This window comes from Entelurus aequoreus, linkage group LG02 (genome assembly GCF_033978785.1).
Source record: "Entelurus aequoreus isolate RoL-2023_Sb linkage group LG02, RoL_Eaeq_v1.1, whole genome shotgun sequence".
Lineage (NCBI taxonomy): Eukaryota > Metazoa > Chordata > Actinopteri > Syngnathiformes > Syngnathidae > Entelurus > Entelurus aequoreus.
The window spans coordinates 96120811-96133577 of record NC_084732.1 but is presented as its reverse complement, the minus strand read 5'-3'; the positions used below and the strand labels follow the sequence as shown (position 1 = coordinate 96133577).

The 12767-nt window shown below is 36.2% G+C and overlaps 1 protein-coding gene across 3 annotated transcripts in view; it reads left to right on the top strand.

The window, feature by feature from the left end:
• The window catches only part of tmco3 (transmembrane and coiled-coil domains 3), a 44084-nt gene that overhangs the window by 2223 nt on the left and 29094 nt on the right, over positions 1-12767 (top strand). For 2 of the 3 annotated variants that reach the window (XM_062035551.1, XM_062035545.1), the window contains exons 2-4: positions 393-533; positions 3034-3350; positions 10854-11021. In XM_062035551.1, coding sequence (XP_061891535.1) covers positions 3090-3350; positions 10854-11021 — 429 coding nt within the window. In that variant the 5' untranslated portion in view covers positions 393-533; positions 3034-3089. The remainder of the gene's footprint in view (positions 1-392; positions 534-3033; positions 3351-10853; positions 11022-12767) is intronic. The other variant, XM_062035561.1, reaches the window with a different exon arrangement.

The following is a 12767-nucleotide window of genomic DNA, read 5'->3' as shown; positions in this document are numbered from 1 at the left end:
TCTTAATTACACCACTCCAAACGCAATTATCAGTCCCTATTTTAATTTGAGGCAATTTAACGTTACGTAACATTAAAAACCCACTGATCTACTATCTGATTGTAATTGCGGTCAAAAATGGAATCACTTAATGATCCTGAAAATGTTAGGCAAGAACATTGGGAGGACCAATACTGCCCCTGTAACTACTTGATATTGGATCGAGACCCAAATTTGTAGTATCGCCGTAAATGAATGTTAAGTATTGAAACAACATAAGAATAAGTGTTTATTACATTTGAACAGAAGTGTAGATAGAACCCCTCTGGCTACCACAATTATTTTCAATATAGTACGAATCAAATGTTTTGCAGACTCTGTGAGATCTTCATAAATGGTTGTTTTCACCACAGAGGCCGGGGCTGTGAACAGTGGCGCCATTGACGTGCAGCAGCAGTCCATTCCCTCTCTGGAGGAAAGGACGGGGAAGCAGTTTGGAAAGTTCCCATCACTCACCTTGACTTATGCGCTCAAAGGTGTGAGGCAACTTAGGCGTGAGTTGAAAACATTGAACATACTGCACCGGTGAGGGATTAGTTGGGATTATTACAGTTTCGCAGGTTGAGGACGATGTACTCAAACGTCGGTTTTCCGTTGGAATCCAATCGCTTGACATGCACCGTCAAGTCAAATACACGGAGGTGTTATTAGCCAATCCAAAGCAGCAACAGTTGTGTGCACAGCTGTTTGTTTAAAGTGACTGACCAGCAGTAACCACACCTTGCTTAAATATCAAGAGAACGTATTCAAGCACAGACAATCATAAATAGGCTTGTGGAGGTTAATTTGTGTCTTTATTACGAAAGCCTTCTTTTAAAAAGTGGACTGAATTTTTTTTACATCAAATTATGCGGAACATTTCATTGGATAAAAATGTGTGAGCAAAATTTATGTTTAAAAAAATGTAGTGTGTAAAAAAATTTCAGTGCATAAAAATTCAGTGTAAAACACTTCAGTGTACCGTATTTTCCGGACAATAAGGTGCACTTAAAATCGTTTTTTTTTTATCAAAACTCGACAGTGCGCCTTAAAACCCGGCGCGCCTAATGTGCGGAATAATTCTGGTTTTGCTTACCGACCTCAAAGCTATTTTATTTGGTACATGGTGACATGATAAGTGTGACCAGTAGATGGCAGTCACACATAAGAGATACGTGTAGACTGCAATATGACTCAAGTAAACAACACCAACATTTTATATGTTCCATTAAAAACAGGGATGTCCGATAATATCGGCCGATAAATGCTTTAAAATGTAATATCGGAAATTATCGGTATCGGTTTCAAAATTATCGGTATCGGTTTCAAAAAGTAAAATGTATGACTTTTTAAAACGCCGCTGTGTACACGGACGTAGGGAGAAGTACAGAGCGCCAATAAACCTTAAAGGCACTCCCTTTGCGTGCCGGCCCAGTCACATAATACCTACGGCTTTTTACACACACAAGTGAATGCAATTCATACTTGGTCAACAGCCATACAGGTCACACTGAGGATGGCCGTATAAACAACTTTAACACTGTTACAAATATGCGCCACACTGTGAACCCACACCGAACAAGAATGACAAACACATTTCGGGAGAACATCCGCACCGTAACACAACAGAACAAATACCCAGAAGCCCTTGCAGCACTAACTCTTCCAGGACGCTACAATATACACCCCCCGCTACCCCCCCCCCCCACTCAACCCCGCCCACCTCAACCTCCTCATGCTCTCTCAGGGAGAGCATGTCCCAAATTCCAAACTGCTGTTTTGAGGCATGTTAAAAAAATAATGCACTTTGTGATAATAATAATAATAATAAATAAATATATATATAAATATGGCAGTGCCATGTTGGCATTTTTTCCCACCACTTGAGTTGATTTATTTTTGGAAAACCTTGTTACATTGTTTAATGCATCCAGCGGGGCATCACAACAAAATTAGGCATAATAATGTGTTAATTCCACGACTATATATCGGTATCGGTTGATATCGGAATCGGTAATTAAGAGTTGGACAATATCGGCAAAAAAGCCATTATCGGACATCTCTAATTGAAAATATAGAACATTACACACGGCGCTCAAAAATCCATCAAAATGTTTTAGTACGACTTTGGTAAGTTATGAAGCCGCACCGCTTGATGGATTGTAGTGTGCTTCAACATAGGAGTATTATTATGGTGTGTGTATAAGGTAAGACATATTATCTAGCGTTTTGTTTCGTAATATTATGCAAAAGCAACTTTTCTTACCTTCTGGTACCTGCTGATCTGTATTTGGGATCTGCATAAGTCCTGAAAAATTGCGCGCGTCCGCCTTTGCAGTCCGTGGCGACGGTAAGCTTCTTGTTTTTCTCTATCTTCTTGTTATGGGACATTCATCCTCCGCTGTTGCCATTTCTAATACAAGGCAGTGTAAAGTTCTTATTTATATCTGCCGCAAAAGCGCTAAAACATACCGGTATAGTGAGTTTACATTATTCACCCAAGGAACTTTAGTTATTAGAGAGTTCCGGTCGGACGTTTTTTCACGGGACACATTTCCAGCGTTGTTGTTGCAATTGAAGGTTGGTAAAATTGAAAAATTGCATACGGAATATCCCCTGCAGTTCCTCCGTTGAAGAGCTCCAGTATGGCTTATAATGGAGTTTTACCTTTTGAATCAAATGTGGCAGAACAGCGCCCCCACCTGGCTGTGACGAGGCCAATGTATCCTGTTTGTTTTAAAAGGGGTCAAATGATCATACATTATACATGATCGTACAAGGGGTGAAAGTGTTGCACAAATACCATAGTTCTTGTACATCTGGCAACGTTGGTCCCAGTTTTAGGTTGCAGGCAATTTACATGGACGTTTTTTTTATATTGTGAAAGCTATGTAAAGTTCCTTTTTTGTGACACCTACAGTAGAGTGTCCGCAGTAGTATGCTTGGTATGTTATCCTTTTATCTGGAACGTTTCATGGCAACATTGGTGTCTTCTTGTTTTGTTTCTATTTGCAGGCCTTTTGCTCCCTTTCCGTCCACGCGCTCCCGTCAGGAGTGAATAGGTGCTGCGGATGCAGGCTGTACGTTTTCTGCTGTGCCTCGGCCTGGTCGGGGTCTACGCCGGGGCACATCCGGACAGGGCGACCCAAAAGTATGGCAACCACCGGAGTCGCAGAAGTCTGGACACACGCGGCCAGAGCTGGTTGGACAGCAACTGCATGTGGCTGGCAAGGCTCAAAAACCAAAAACTGGAGGTGGTCAGTAAGCTGTCGAGGGCCGCGGAAGCTGTGAAGAAAGACCGAAGTCTTACAGAAATGGAGCGGGGTTTCCAGGTAGGAGATTGTGCCTACCAGCAATTGCTCACCACCTGGATCATGGTGCAATCATTTAGTGCAGTCGTGTCCAAAGTGCGGCCCGGGGGCCATCTGCGGCCCTTAGCTAATTTTTTCACAGCCCGCGGCACAATTGTTAGTATTCTAATATTAGCTTTGTTGCAAAATTTGTAGGTATACACCTTAGTCATATTTTGGTACTCGACAAATGATATTTGTTAGCAAGTTAACATTAGTGTGCTAGCTTTTTGTAGCTAATCATGTAGATATACACCTTAGTCATATTTTGGTACCTTGTAGGTATACACCTTAGTCATATTTTGGTATTTGACAAATGATATTTGTTTTAGGGTTAGGGTTAGGATTAGGGTTAGGGCTAGTATGCCAGTTTTTTTTTGCAAAATTCGTAGGTATACACCTTAGTCATATTTTGGTATTTGACAAACGATATTTGTTTTAGGGTTAGGGTTAGGGTTAGGATTAGGGTTAAGGTTAGTATGCCAGTTTTTTTCCGCAAAATTTGTAGGTATACACCTTAGTCATATTTTGGTATTTGACAAATGATATTTGTTTTAGGGTTGGGTTAGGGTTAGGTTTAGGGTTAGGATTAGGGTTAGGGTTAGTATGCCAGTTTTTCTTTGCAAAATTTGTAGGTATACACCTTAGGGTTAGGTTTAGGGTTAGGGTTAGTATGCCAGTTTTTTTTTGCAAAATTTGTAGGTATACACCTTAGTCATATTTTGGTATTTGACAAATGATATTTGTTTTAGGGTTGGGTTAGGGTTAGGTTTAGGGTTAGGATTAGGGTTAGGGTTAGTATGCCAGTTTTTCTTTGCAAAATTTGTAGGTATACACCTTAGGGTTAGGGTTAGGTTTAGGGTTAGGGTTAGTATGCCAGTTTTTTTTTTGCAAAATTTGTAGGTATACACCTTAGTCATATTTTGGTATTTGACAAATGATATTTGTTTTAGGGTTAGGGTTAGGGTTAGGGTTAGTATGCCAGTTTTTTTTTGCAAAATTTGTAGGTATACACCTTAGTCATATTTTGGTATTTGACAAATGATATTTGTTTTAGGGTTAGGGTTAGGGTTAGGGTTAGGATTAGGGTTAAGGTTAGTATGCCAGTTTTTTCCGCAAAATTTGTAGGTATACACCTTAGTCATATTTTGGTATTTGACAAATGATATTTGTTCTAGGGTTTGGGTTAGGGTTAGTATGACAGTTTTTCTTTGCAAAATTTGTAGGTATACACCTTAGTCATATTTTGGTATTTGACAAATGATATGTGTTTTAGGGTTAGGGTTAGGATTAGGGTTAGGGTTAGTATGCCAGTTTTTTTTCCGCAAAATTTGTAGGGTTAGGGTTAGGGTTAGGGTTAGGGTTGGGGGTACACCTTAGTCATATTTTGGTATTTGACAAATGATATTTGTTTTAGGGTTAGGGTTAGGGTTAGGATTAGGGTTAGGGTTAGTATGCCAGTTTTTTTTCTGCAAAATTTGTAGGTATACACCTTAGTCATATTTTGGTATTTGACAAATGATATTTGTTTTAGGGTTAGGGTTAGGGTTAGGATTAGGGTTGGGGTTGGGGTTGGGGTTAGGGTTAGGATTAGAGTTAGGGTTAGGGTTAGGGTTAGGCATAAAGAAAAATGGTTGGTTAGGGTTAGGGCTAGGGTTGGGGTTAGGGTTAGGTTTGGGTTAGGGTTAGGTTTAGGGTTAGGGTTAGTGTTAGGGTTACACCTTAGTCATATTTTGGTACCTTGTAGGTATACACCTTAGTCATATTTTGGTATTTGACAAATAATATTTGTTTTAGGGTTAGGGTTAGGGTTGGGGTTAGGGTTAGGATTAGAGTTAGGGTTAGGATTAGGATTAGGGTTAGGGTTAGGCATAAAGAAAAAGAGTTGGTTAGGGTTAGGGCTAGGGTTAGGGTTAGGCATAAAGAAAAAGAGTTGGTTAGGGTTAGGGATGGGGTTAGGTTTGGGTTAGGGTTAGGGTTACACCTTAGTCATATTTTGGTACCTTGTAGGTATACACCTTAGTCATATTTTGGTATTTGACAAATGATATTTGTTTTAGGGTTAGGGTTAGGGTTGGGGTTGGGGTTAGGGTTAGGATTAGAGTTAGGGTTAGGATTAGGATTAGGGTTAGGCATAAAGAAAAAGAGTTGGTTAGGGTTAGGGCTAGGGTTGGGGGTAGGGTTAGGGTTAGGGTTAGGGTTAGGTTGAGGGTTAGGGTTAGGGTTAGGATTAGGGTTAGGGTTAGTATGCCAGGTTTTTTTTGCAAAATTTGTAGGTATACACCTTAGTCATATTTTGGTATTTGAAAAATTATATTTGTTTTAAGGTTAGGGTTAGGGTTAGGATTAGGGTTAGGGTTAGTATGCCAGTTTTTTTTCCACAAAATTTGTAGGGTTAGGGTTAGGGTTAGGGTTGGGGGTACACCTTAGTCATATTTTGGTATTTGACAAATGATATTTGTTTTAGGGTTAGGGTTAGGGTTAGGATTAGGGTTAAGGTTAGTATGCCAGTTTTTTTCCGCAAAATTTGTAGGTATACACCTTAGTCATATTTTGGTATTTGACAAATGATATTTGTTTTAGGGTTTGGGTTAGAGTTAGGTTTAGGGTTAGGATTAGGGTTAGGGTTAGTATGCCAGTTTTTCTTTGCAAAATTTGTAGGTATACACCATAGTCATATTTTGGTATTTGACAAATGATATGTGTTTTAGGGTTAGGGTTAGGGTTAGGTTTAGGGTTAGGATTAGGGTTAGGGTTAGTATGCCAGTTTTTTTTTGTGCAAAATTTGTAGGTATACACCTTAGTCATATTTTGGTATTTGACAAATGATATGTGTTTTAGGGTTAGGGTTAGGGTTAGGGTTAGGATTAGGGTTAGGGATAGTATGCCAGTTTTGTTTTTGCAAAATTTGTAGGTATACACCTTAGTCATATTTTGGTATTTGACAAATTATATTTGTTTTAGGGTTAGGGTTAGGGTTAGGGTTAGGATTAGGGTTAGGGCTAGTATGCCAGGTTTTTTTTGCAAAATTTGTAGGTATACACCTTGGTCATATTTTGGTATTTGACAAATGATATTTGTTTTAGGGTTAGGGCTAGGGTTAGGGTTAGGGTTAGGGTTAGTATGCCAGTTTTTTTTGTAAAATTTGCAGGTATACACTTTAGTCATATTTTGGTATTTGACAAATGATATTTGTTTTAGGGTTAGGGTTAGGATTAGGATTAGGGTTAAGGTTAGTATGCCAGTTTTTCTTTGCAAAATGTGTAGGTATACAACTTAGTCATATTTTGGTATTTGACAAATGATATTTGTTTTAGGGTTAGGATTAGGGTAAGGGTTAGTATGCCAGTTTTTCTTTGCAAAATTTGTAGGTATACAACTTAGTCATATTTTGGTATTTGACAAATTATATTTGTTTTAGGGTTAGGGTTAGGGTTAGGGTTAGTATGCCAGTTTTTTTTTGCAAAATTTGTAGGTATACACCTTAGTCATATTTTGGTATTTGACAAATGATATTTGTTTTAGGGTTTGGGTTAGGGTTAGGTTTAGGGTTAGGATTAGGGTTAGGGTTAGTATGCCAGTTTTTCTTTGCAAAATTTGTAGGTATACACCTTAGTCATATTTTGGTATTTGACAAATATGTGTTTTAGGGTTAGGGTTAGGATTAGGGTTAGGGTTAGTATGCCATTTTTTTTTGCAAAATTTGTAGGTATACACCTTAGTCATATTTTGGTATTTGACAAATGATATTTGTTTTAGGGTTAGGGTTAGGGTTAGGATTAGGGTTAGGGCTAGTATGCCAGTTTTTTTTGTGCAAAATTTGTAGGTATACACCTTAGTCATATTTTGGTATTTGACAAATTATATTTGTTTTAGGGTTAGGGTTAGGGTTAGGATTAGGTTTAGGGTTAGGATTAGGGTTAGGGTTAGTATGCTAGTTTTTTTTGTTGCAAAATTTGTAGGTATACACCTTAGTCATATTTTGGTATTTGACAAATGATATTTGTTAGCATGTTAACATTAGTATGCTATCTTTTTGTAGCTAATCATGTAGATGTACACCTTAGTCATATTCTGGTATTTGACAAATTATATTTGTTAGCATGTTAACAGTAGTATGCTAGCTTTTTGTAGCTAATCATGTAGATATACACCTAGTCATATTTTGGTACTTGACAAATTATATTTGTTAGCATGTTAACATTAGTATGCTAGCTTTTTTTTTAGCAAAATTTGTAGGTATACACCTTAGTCATATTTTGGTACTTGACAAATGATATTTGTTAGCATATTAACATTAGTATGCTAGCTTTTTGTAGCTAATCATGTAGATATACACCTTATTCATATTTTGGTACTTGACAAATGATATTTGTTATCATGTTAACATCAGTATGCTGGCTTTTTTTGCAAAATTTGTAGGTATACACCTTAGTCATATTTTGGTATTTGACAAATGATATTTGTTAGCATGTTAACATTAGTATGCTATCTTTTTGTAGCTAATCATGTAGATGTACACCTTAGTCATATTCTGGTATTTGACAAATGATATTTGTTAGCATGTTAACATTAGTATGCTAGCTTTTTGTAGCTAATCATGTAGATATACACCTAGTCATATTTTGGTACTTGACAAATTATATTTGTTAGCATGTTAACATTAGTATGCTAGCTTTTTTTTTGCAAAATTTGTAGGTATACACCTTAGTCATATTTTGGTACTTGACAAATGATATTTGTTAGCATGTTAACATCAGTATGCTAGCTTTTTTTTTGCAAAATTTGAAGGTATATACACCTTAGTCATATTTTGGTATTTGACAAATGATATTTGTTTTAGGGTTAGGGTTACTATGCTAGCTTTTTGTAGCTAATCATGTAGATATACACCTTAGTCATATTTTGGTGCTTGACAAATGATATTTGTTAGCATGTTATCATTAGTATGCTAGCTTTTTTTTGCAAAATTTGTAGGTATATACACCTTAGTCATATTTTGGTACTCGACAAATGATATTTGTTAGCATGTTAACATTAGAATGCTAGCTTTTTTGCAAAATTTGTAGGTATACACCTTAGTCATATTTTGGTATTTGACAAATGATATTTGTTAGCATGTTAACATTAGTATGCTATCTTTTTGTAGCTAATCATGTAGATGTACACCTTAGTCATATTCTGGTATTTGACAAATGATATTTGTTAGCATGTTAACATTAGTATGCTAGCTTTTTGTAGCTAATCATGTAGATATACACCTAGTCATATTTTGGTACTTGACAAATTATATTTGTTAGCATGTTAACATTAGTATGCTAGCTTTTTTTTTTGCAAAATTTGTAGGTATACACCTTAGTCATATTTTGGTACTTGACAAATGATATTTGTTAGCATGTTAACATCAGTATGCTAGCTTTTTTTTGCAAAATTTGAAGGTATATACACCTTAGTCATATTTTGGTATTTGACAAATGATATTTGTTTTAGGGTTAGGGTTACTATGCTAGCTTTTTGTAGCTAATCATGTAGATATACACCTTAGTCATATTTTGGTGCTTGACAAATGATATTTGTTAGCATGTTATCATTAGTATGCTAGCTTTTTTTTGCAAAATTTGTAGGTATATACACCTTAGTCATATTTTGGTACTCGACAAATGATATTTGTTAGCATATTAACATTAGTATGCTAGCTTTTTTTTGCTAAATTTGTAGGTATACACTTTAGTCATATTTTGGTTTTTGACAAATTATATTTGTTAGCATGTTAACATTAGTATGCTAGCTTTTTGTAGCTAATCATGTAGGTATACACCTTAGTCATATTTTGGTATTTGACAAATTATATTTGTTAGCATGTTAACATTAGTATGCTAGCTTTTTTTGCAAAATGTGTAGGTATACACCTTAGTCATATTTTGGTATTTGACAAATGATATTTGTTAGCATGTTAACATTAATATGCTAGCTTTTTGTAGCTAATCATGTAGGTATACACCTTAGTCATATTTTGGTACTCGACAAATGATATTTGTTAGCATGTTAACATTAGTATGCTAGCTTTTTGTAGCTAATCATGTAGATATACACATTAGTCATATTTTGGTACTTGACAAATTATATTTGTTAGCATATTAACATTAGTATGCTAGCTTTTTGTAGCTAATTGTGTAGGTATACACTTTAGTCATATTATGGTATTTGACAAATTATATTTCTTTGCATATTAGCTTTTTGTAGCTATTTGTGTAGGTACACACCTTAGTCATATTTTGGTAATTGACGAATTATCGTTGTTAGCATGTTAACATTAGTATGCTAGCTTTTTGTTGCTAATTGTGTAGGTATACACCTTAGTCATATTTTGGTACTTGATATATGATATTTGTTAGCATGTTAACATTAGTATGCTAGCTTTTTGTTGCTAATTGTGTAGGTATACACCTTAGTCATATTTTGGTACTTGATATATGATATTTGTTAGCATGTTAACATTAGTATGCTAGCTTTTTGTAGCTAATTGTGTAGGTATGCACTTTAGTCATATTATGGTATTTGACAAATTATATTTGTTTGCATATTAACTTTTTGTAGCTATTTGTGTAGGTATACACCTTAGTCATATTTTGGTACTTGATATATGATATTTGTTAGCATGTTAACATTAGTATGCTAGCTTTTTGTAGCTAATTGTGTAGGTATACACTTTAGTCATATTATGGTATTTGACAAATTATATTTGTTTGCATATTAACTTTTTGTAGCTATTTGTGTAGGTATACACCTTAGTCATATTTTGGTACTGGACGAATGATCGTTGTTAGCATGTTAACAGTAGTATGCTAGCTTTTTGTAGCCAATTGTGTAGGTATACACCTTTGTCATATTTTGGTACTTGATGCATTCTAACATTAGCACGCTAGCATTTAAAACAATTTTTTTAGGTACACACCTCAGAGTAATATATTTAGGTGCTTGACGCATGTTAGAGTCAGCATTTTAACATGCTAACCTTAGCATGCTAGGTTTTTTTGAGATACTTTAGCAGGTATATATATATATTTTGGTATTTCACTATGATGCTAACTGTAGGCATGTTGTTGTTAGCATGTCAGTATAGTACTGTTAGCCTGCTAGCCTACTTTTGTAGCTCATTTTGCTCATAATGTTTGTTACTTGACGCTATCTGGCCAGCGTGCTAACTGTTACCATTTCAGTTTGGCTTTAGATCTTCAGCATTCACACAAAATTTCGACCGAAATAGCATCTTTTAAAAAAATACTTTTATTTTGTACTAGTTTTGAAGGTGAAAACTACCAAAATGGCCCCCGCATCCTTTGATTTTCCGCTGAGGGCCACAGTGGAAAAAGTCTGGGCCCCCCTGATTTAGTGCCTTGTTAACAACACTAACCAATGAGACTGTCTTGTCCATCTTTTTTGGCTGTGTTTAGACAAACGTTTGGCCTCTCTGTCTGCCTCCAGGTACACAAGATACAGGTTTTCCAGAAGGAGTTGAACGAGAGCGAGCGCATGGTGTTCCAGGCGTTGCGCAGCCTGCAGAGGGCGCTGCAGGGTGACTACAAGGATGTGGTGAACATGAAGCAGAGCAGCAGGCAGAGGCTGGAGTCGCTCAGGGCCGCAGCTATACAGGTGATGGCCAGGGAATATATACACATATGATAGCAGTATTGAAAAACAATTGCGAAGTAGATAAATAATAACCACTGCTTAATCAATAACCATTTTGCCCTGCATCAATTTTGCCTGAAATAATTGTTTTATCCTTATTTAAACTAAACATATTTTTCGACCGACTTGAACCATTTCACACTGAAAAATAAATTCAAATAAACCCAATAACCCAATCAAATAAATCAGCAACATTAACAATAAATAAAATACTTTAACCTACAAAAAAAAAAAGCCATCCATCCATCCATCTTCTTCCGCTTATCCGAGGTCGGGTCGCGGGGGCAGCAGCCTACACTGCAAAAAGTCAGTGTTCAAAAACAAGAAAAAAAAAAACAAAAATTAGGAGTATTTTATTTGAACTAAGCAAAATTATCTGCCAATAGAACAAGAAAATTTGGCTTGTCAAGACTTTCCAAAACAAGTAAATGTAGCTAACCTCAATGAACCCCAGAATACCTTAAAATAAGTATATTCTCACTAATAACAAGTGCACTTTTATTGGTAGAAAAAAAAAAGACCTTTTTGCTCAATATGTTGAAAAATATTCTTAAATTAACTAAATGCTAGTGCTATTATCATAATGATATGCGCTCAGCATCATGATTTTTTTTTTCATGCTTGAAGTAAGAAATTATTACTTTAAAAAAAATAGTTTTATACTTTTTACTTTGCATCAGTTGATATTCTAGTTTCAAGCATGTTTTACTCAATATAGCTCATCAAATCTCAGCAACAAGCTGTAATATCTTACTGAGATCATTTAGGACCAAAACCCTTAAAACAAGTAAAACACTCTAACATGAAATCTGCTTAGTGAGAAGAATTATCTTATCAGACAGAAAATGAGCAAATATCACCCTTATTTGAGATACTTAATCTTACTTAGATTTCAGTTTTTGCAGTGTAAGCAGGGAAGCCCAGACTTCCCTCTCCCCAGCCACTTCGTCCAGCTCCTCCCGGGGGATCCCGAGGCATTCCCAGGCCAGCCGGGAGACATAGTCTTCCCAACGTGTCCTGGGTCTTCCCCGTGGCCTCCTACCGGTCGGACGTGCCCTAAACACCTTTTTTAGTGTTGTCAATCAACCTATCCCCAGGTGAACCGATCCAGTGAACACAAAAATGAATAAAGAAATTTGTGCTGATTTTTTTTTTTTTGTCAAAATGAGGAAGTCAGGATTATTGGCTACAGGGGTTTGGAGCATGATACTGATAAAGCATATTCCCGGGATCACGCGCACCCCTCCTGGCATTGCACCGCCCTATGTTTGAGAAGAGTTGGGTAAATGGAACTCAAATGACCTGCAAAATGAGCTAAAGAAAGCCAGCAACATTAGCATGCTAACTGTTAGCATTCTATCAGTTAGCTGCTAACTGTTAACATGCGTGAAATACAAAAATGTACGACTCTTAGGTGTTTTTACTAGCAACATTTGCTAAAAAAAAAAGCTAGCATGCTAATATTAGCATTTTAACAATCGACTAACATTAGCAAGGAGTATTGTGACTTTGGAATGGTTAAAAACAGTTGAGAGATAGAAGTAGTAACACTTTTTAATAGAAAATAAATGTTAGGGAAAAGTGGCAAATTCGTGAACATTTTTCAGACATAAAAAATGAGCTAAAGAAAGCCAGCAACATTAGCATGCTAACATGCTAACTGTTAGAATGCTATCAGTTAGCTGGTAACTGTTAACATGCGTGAAA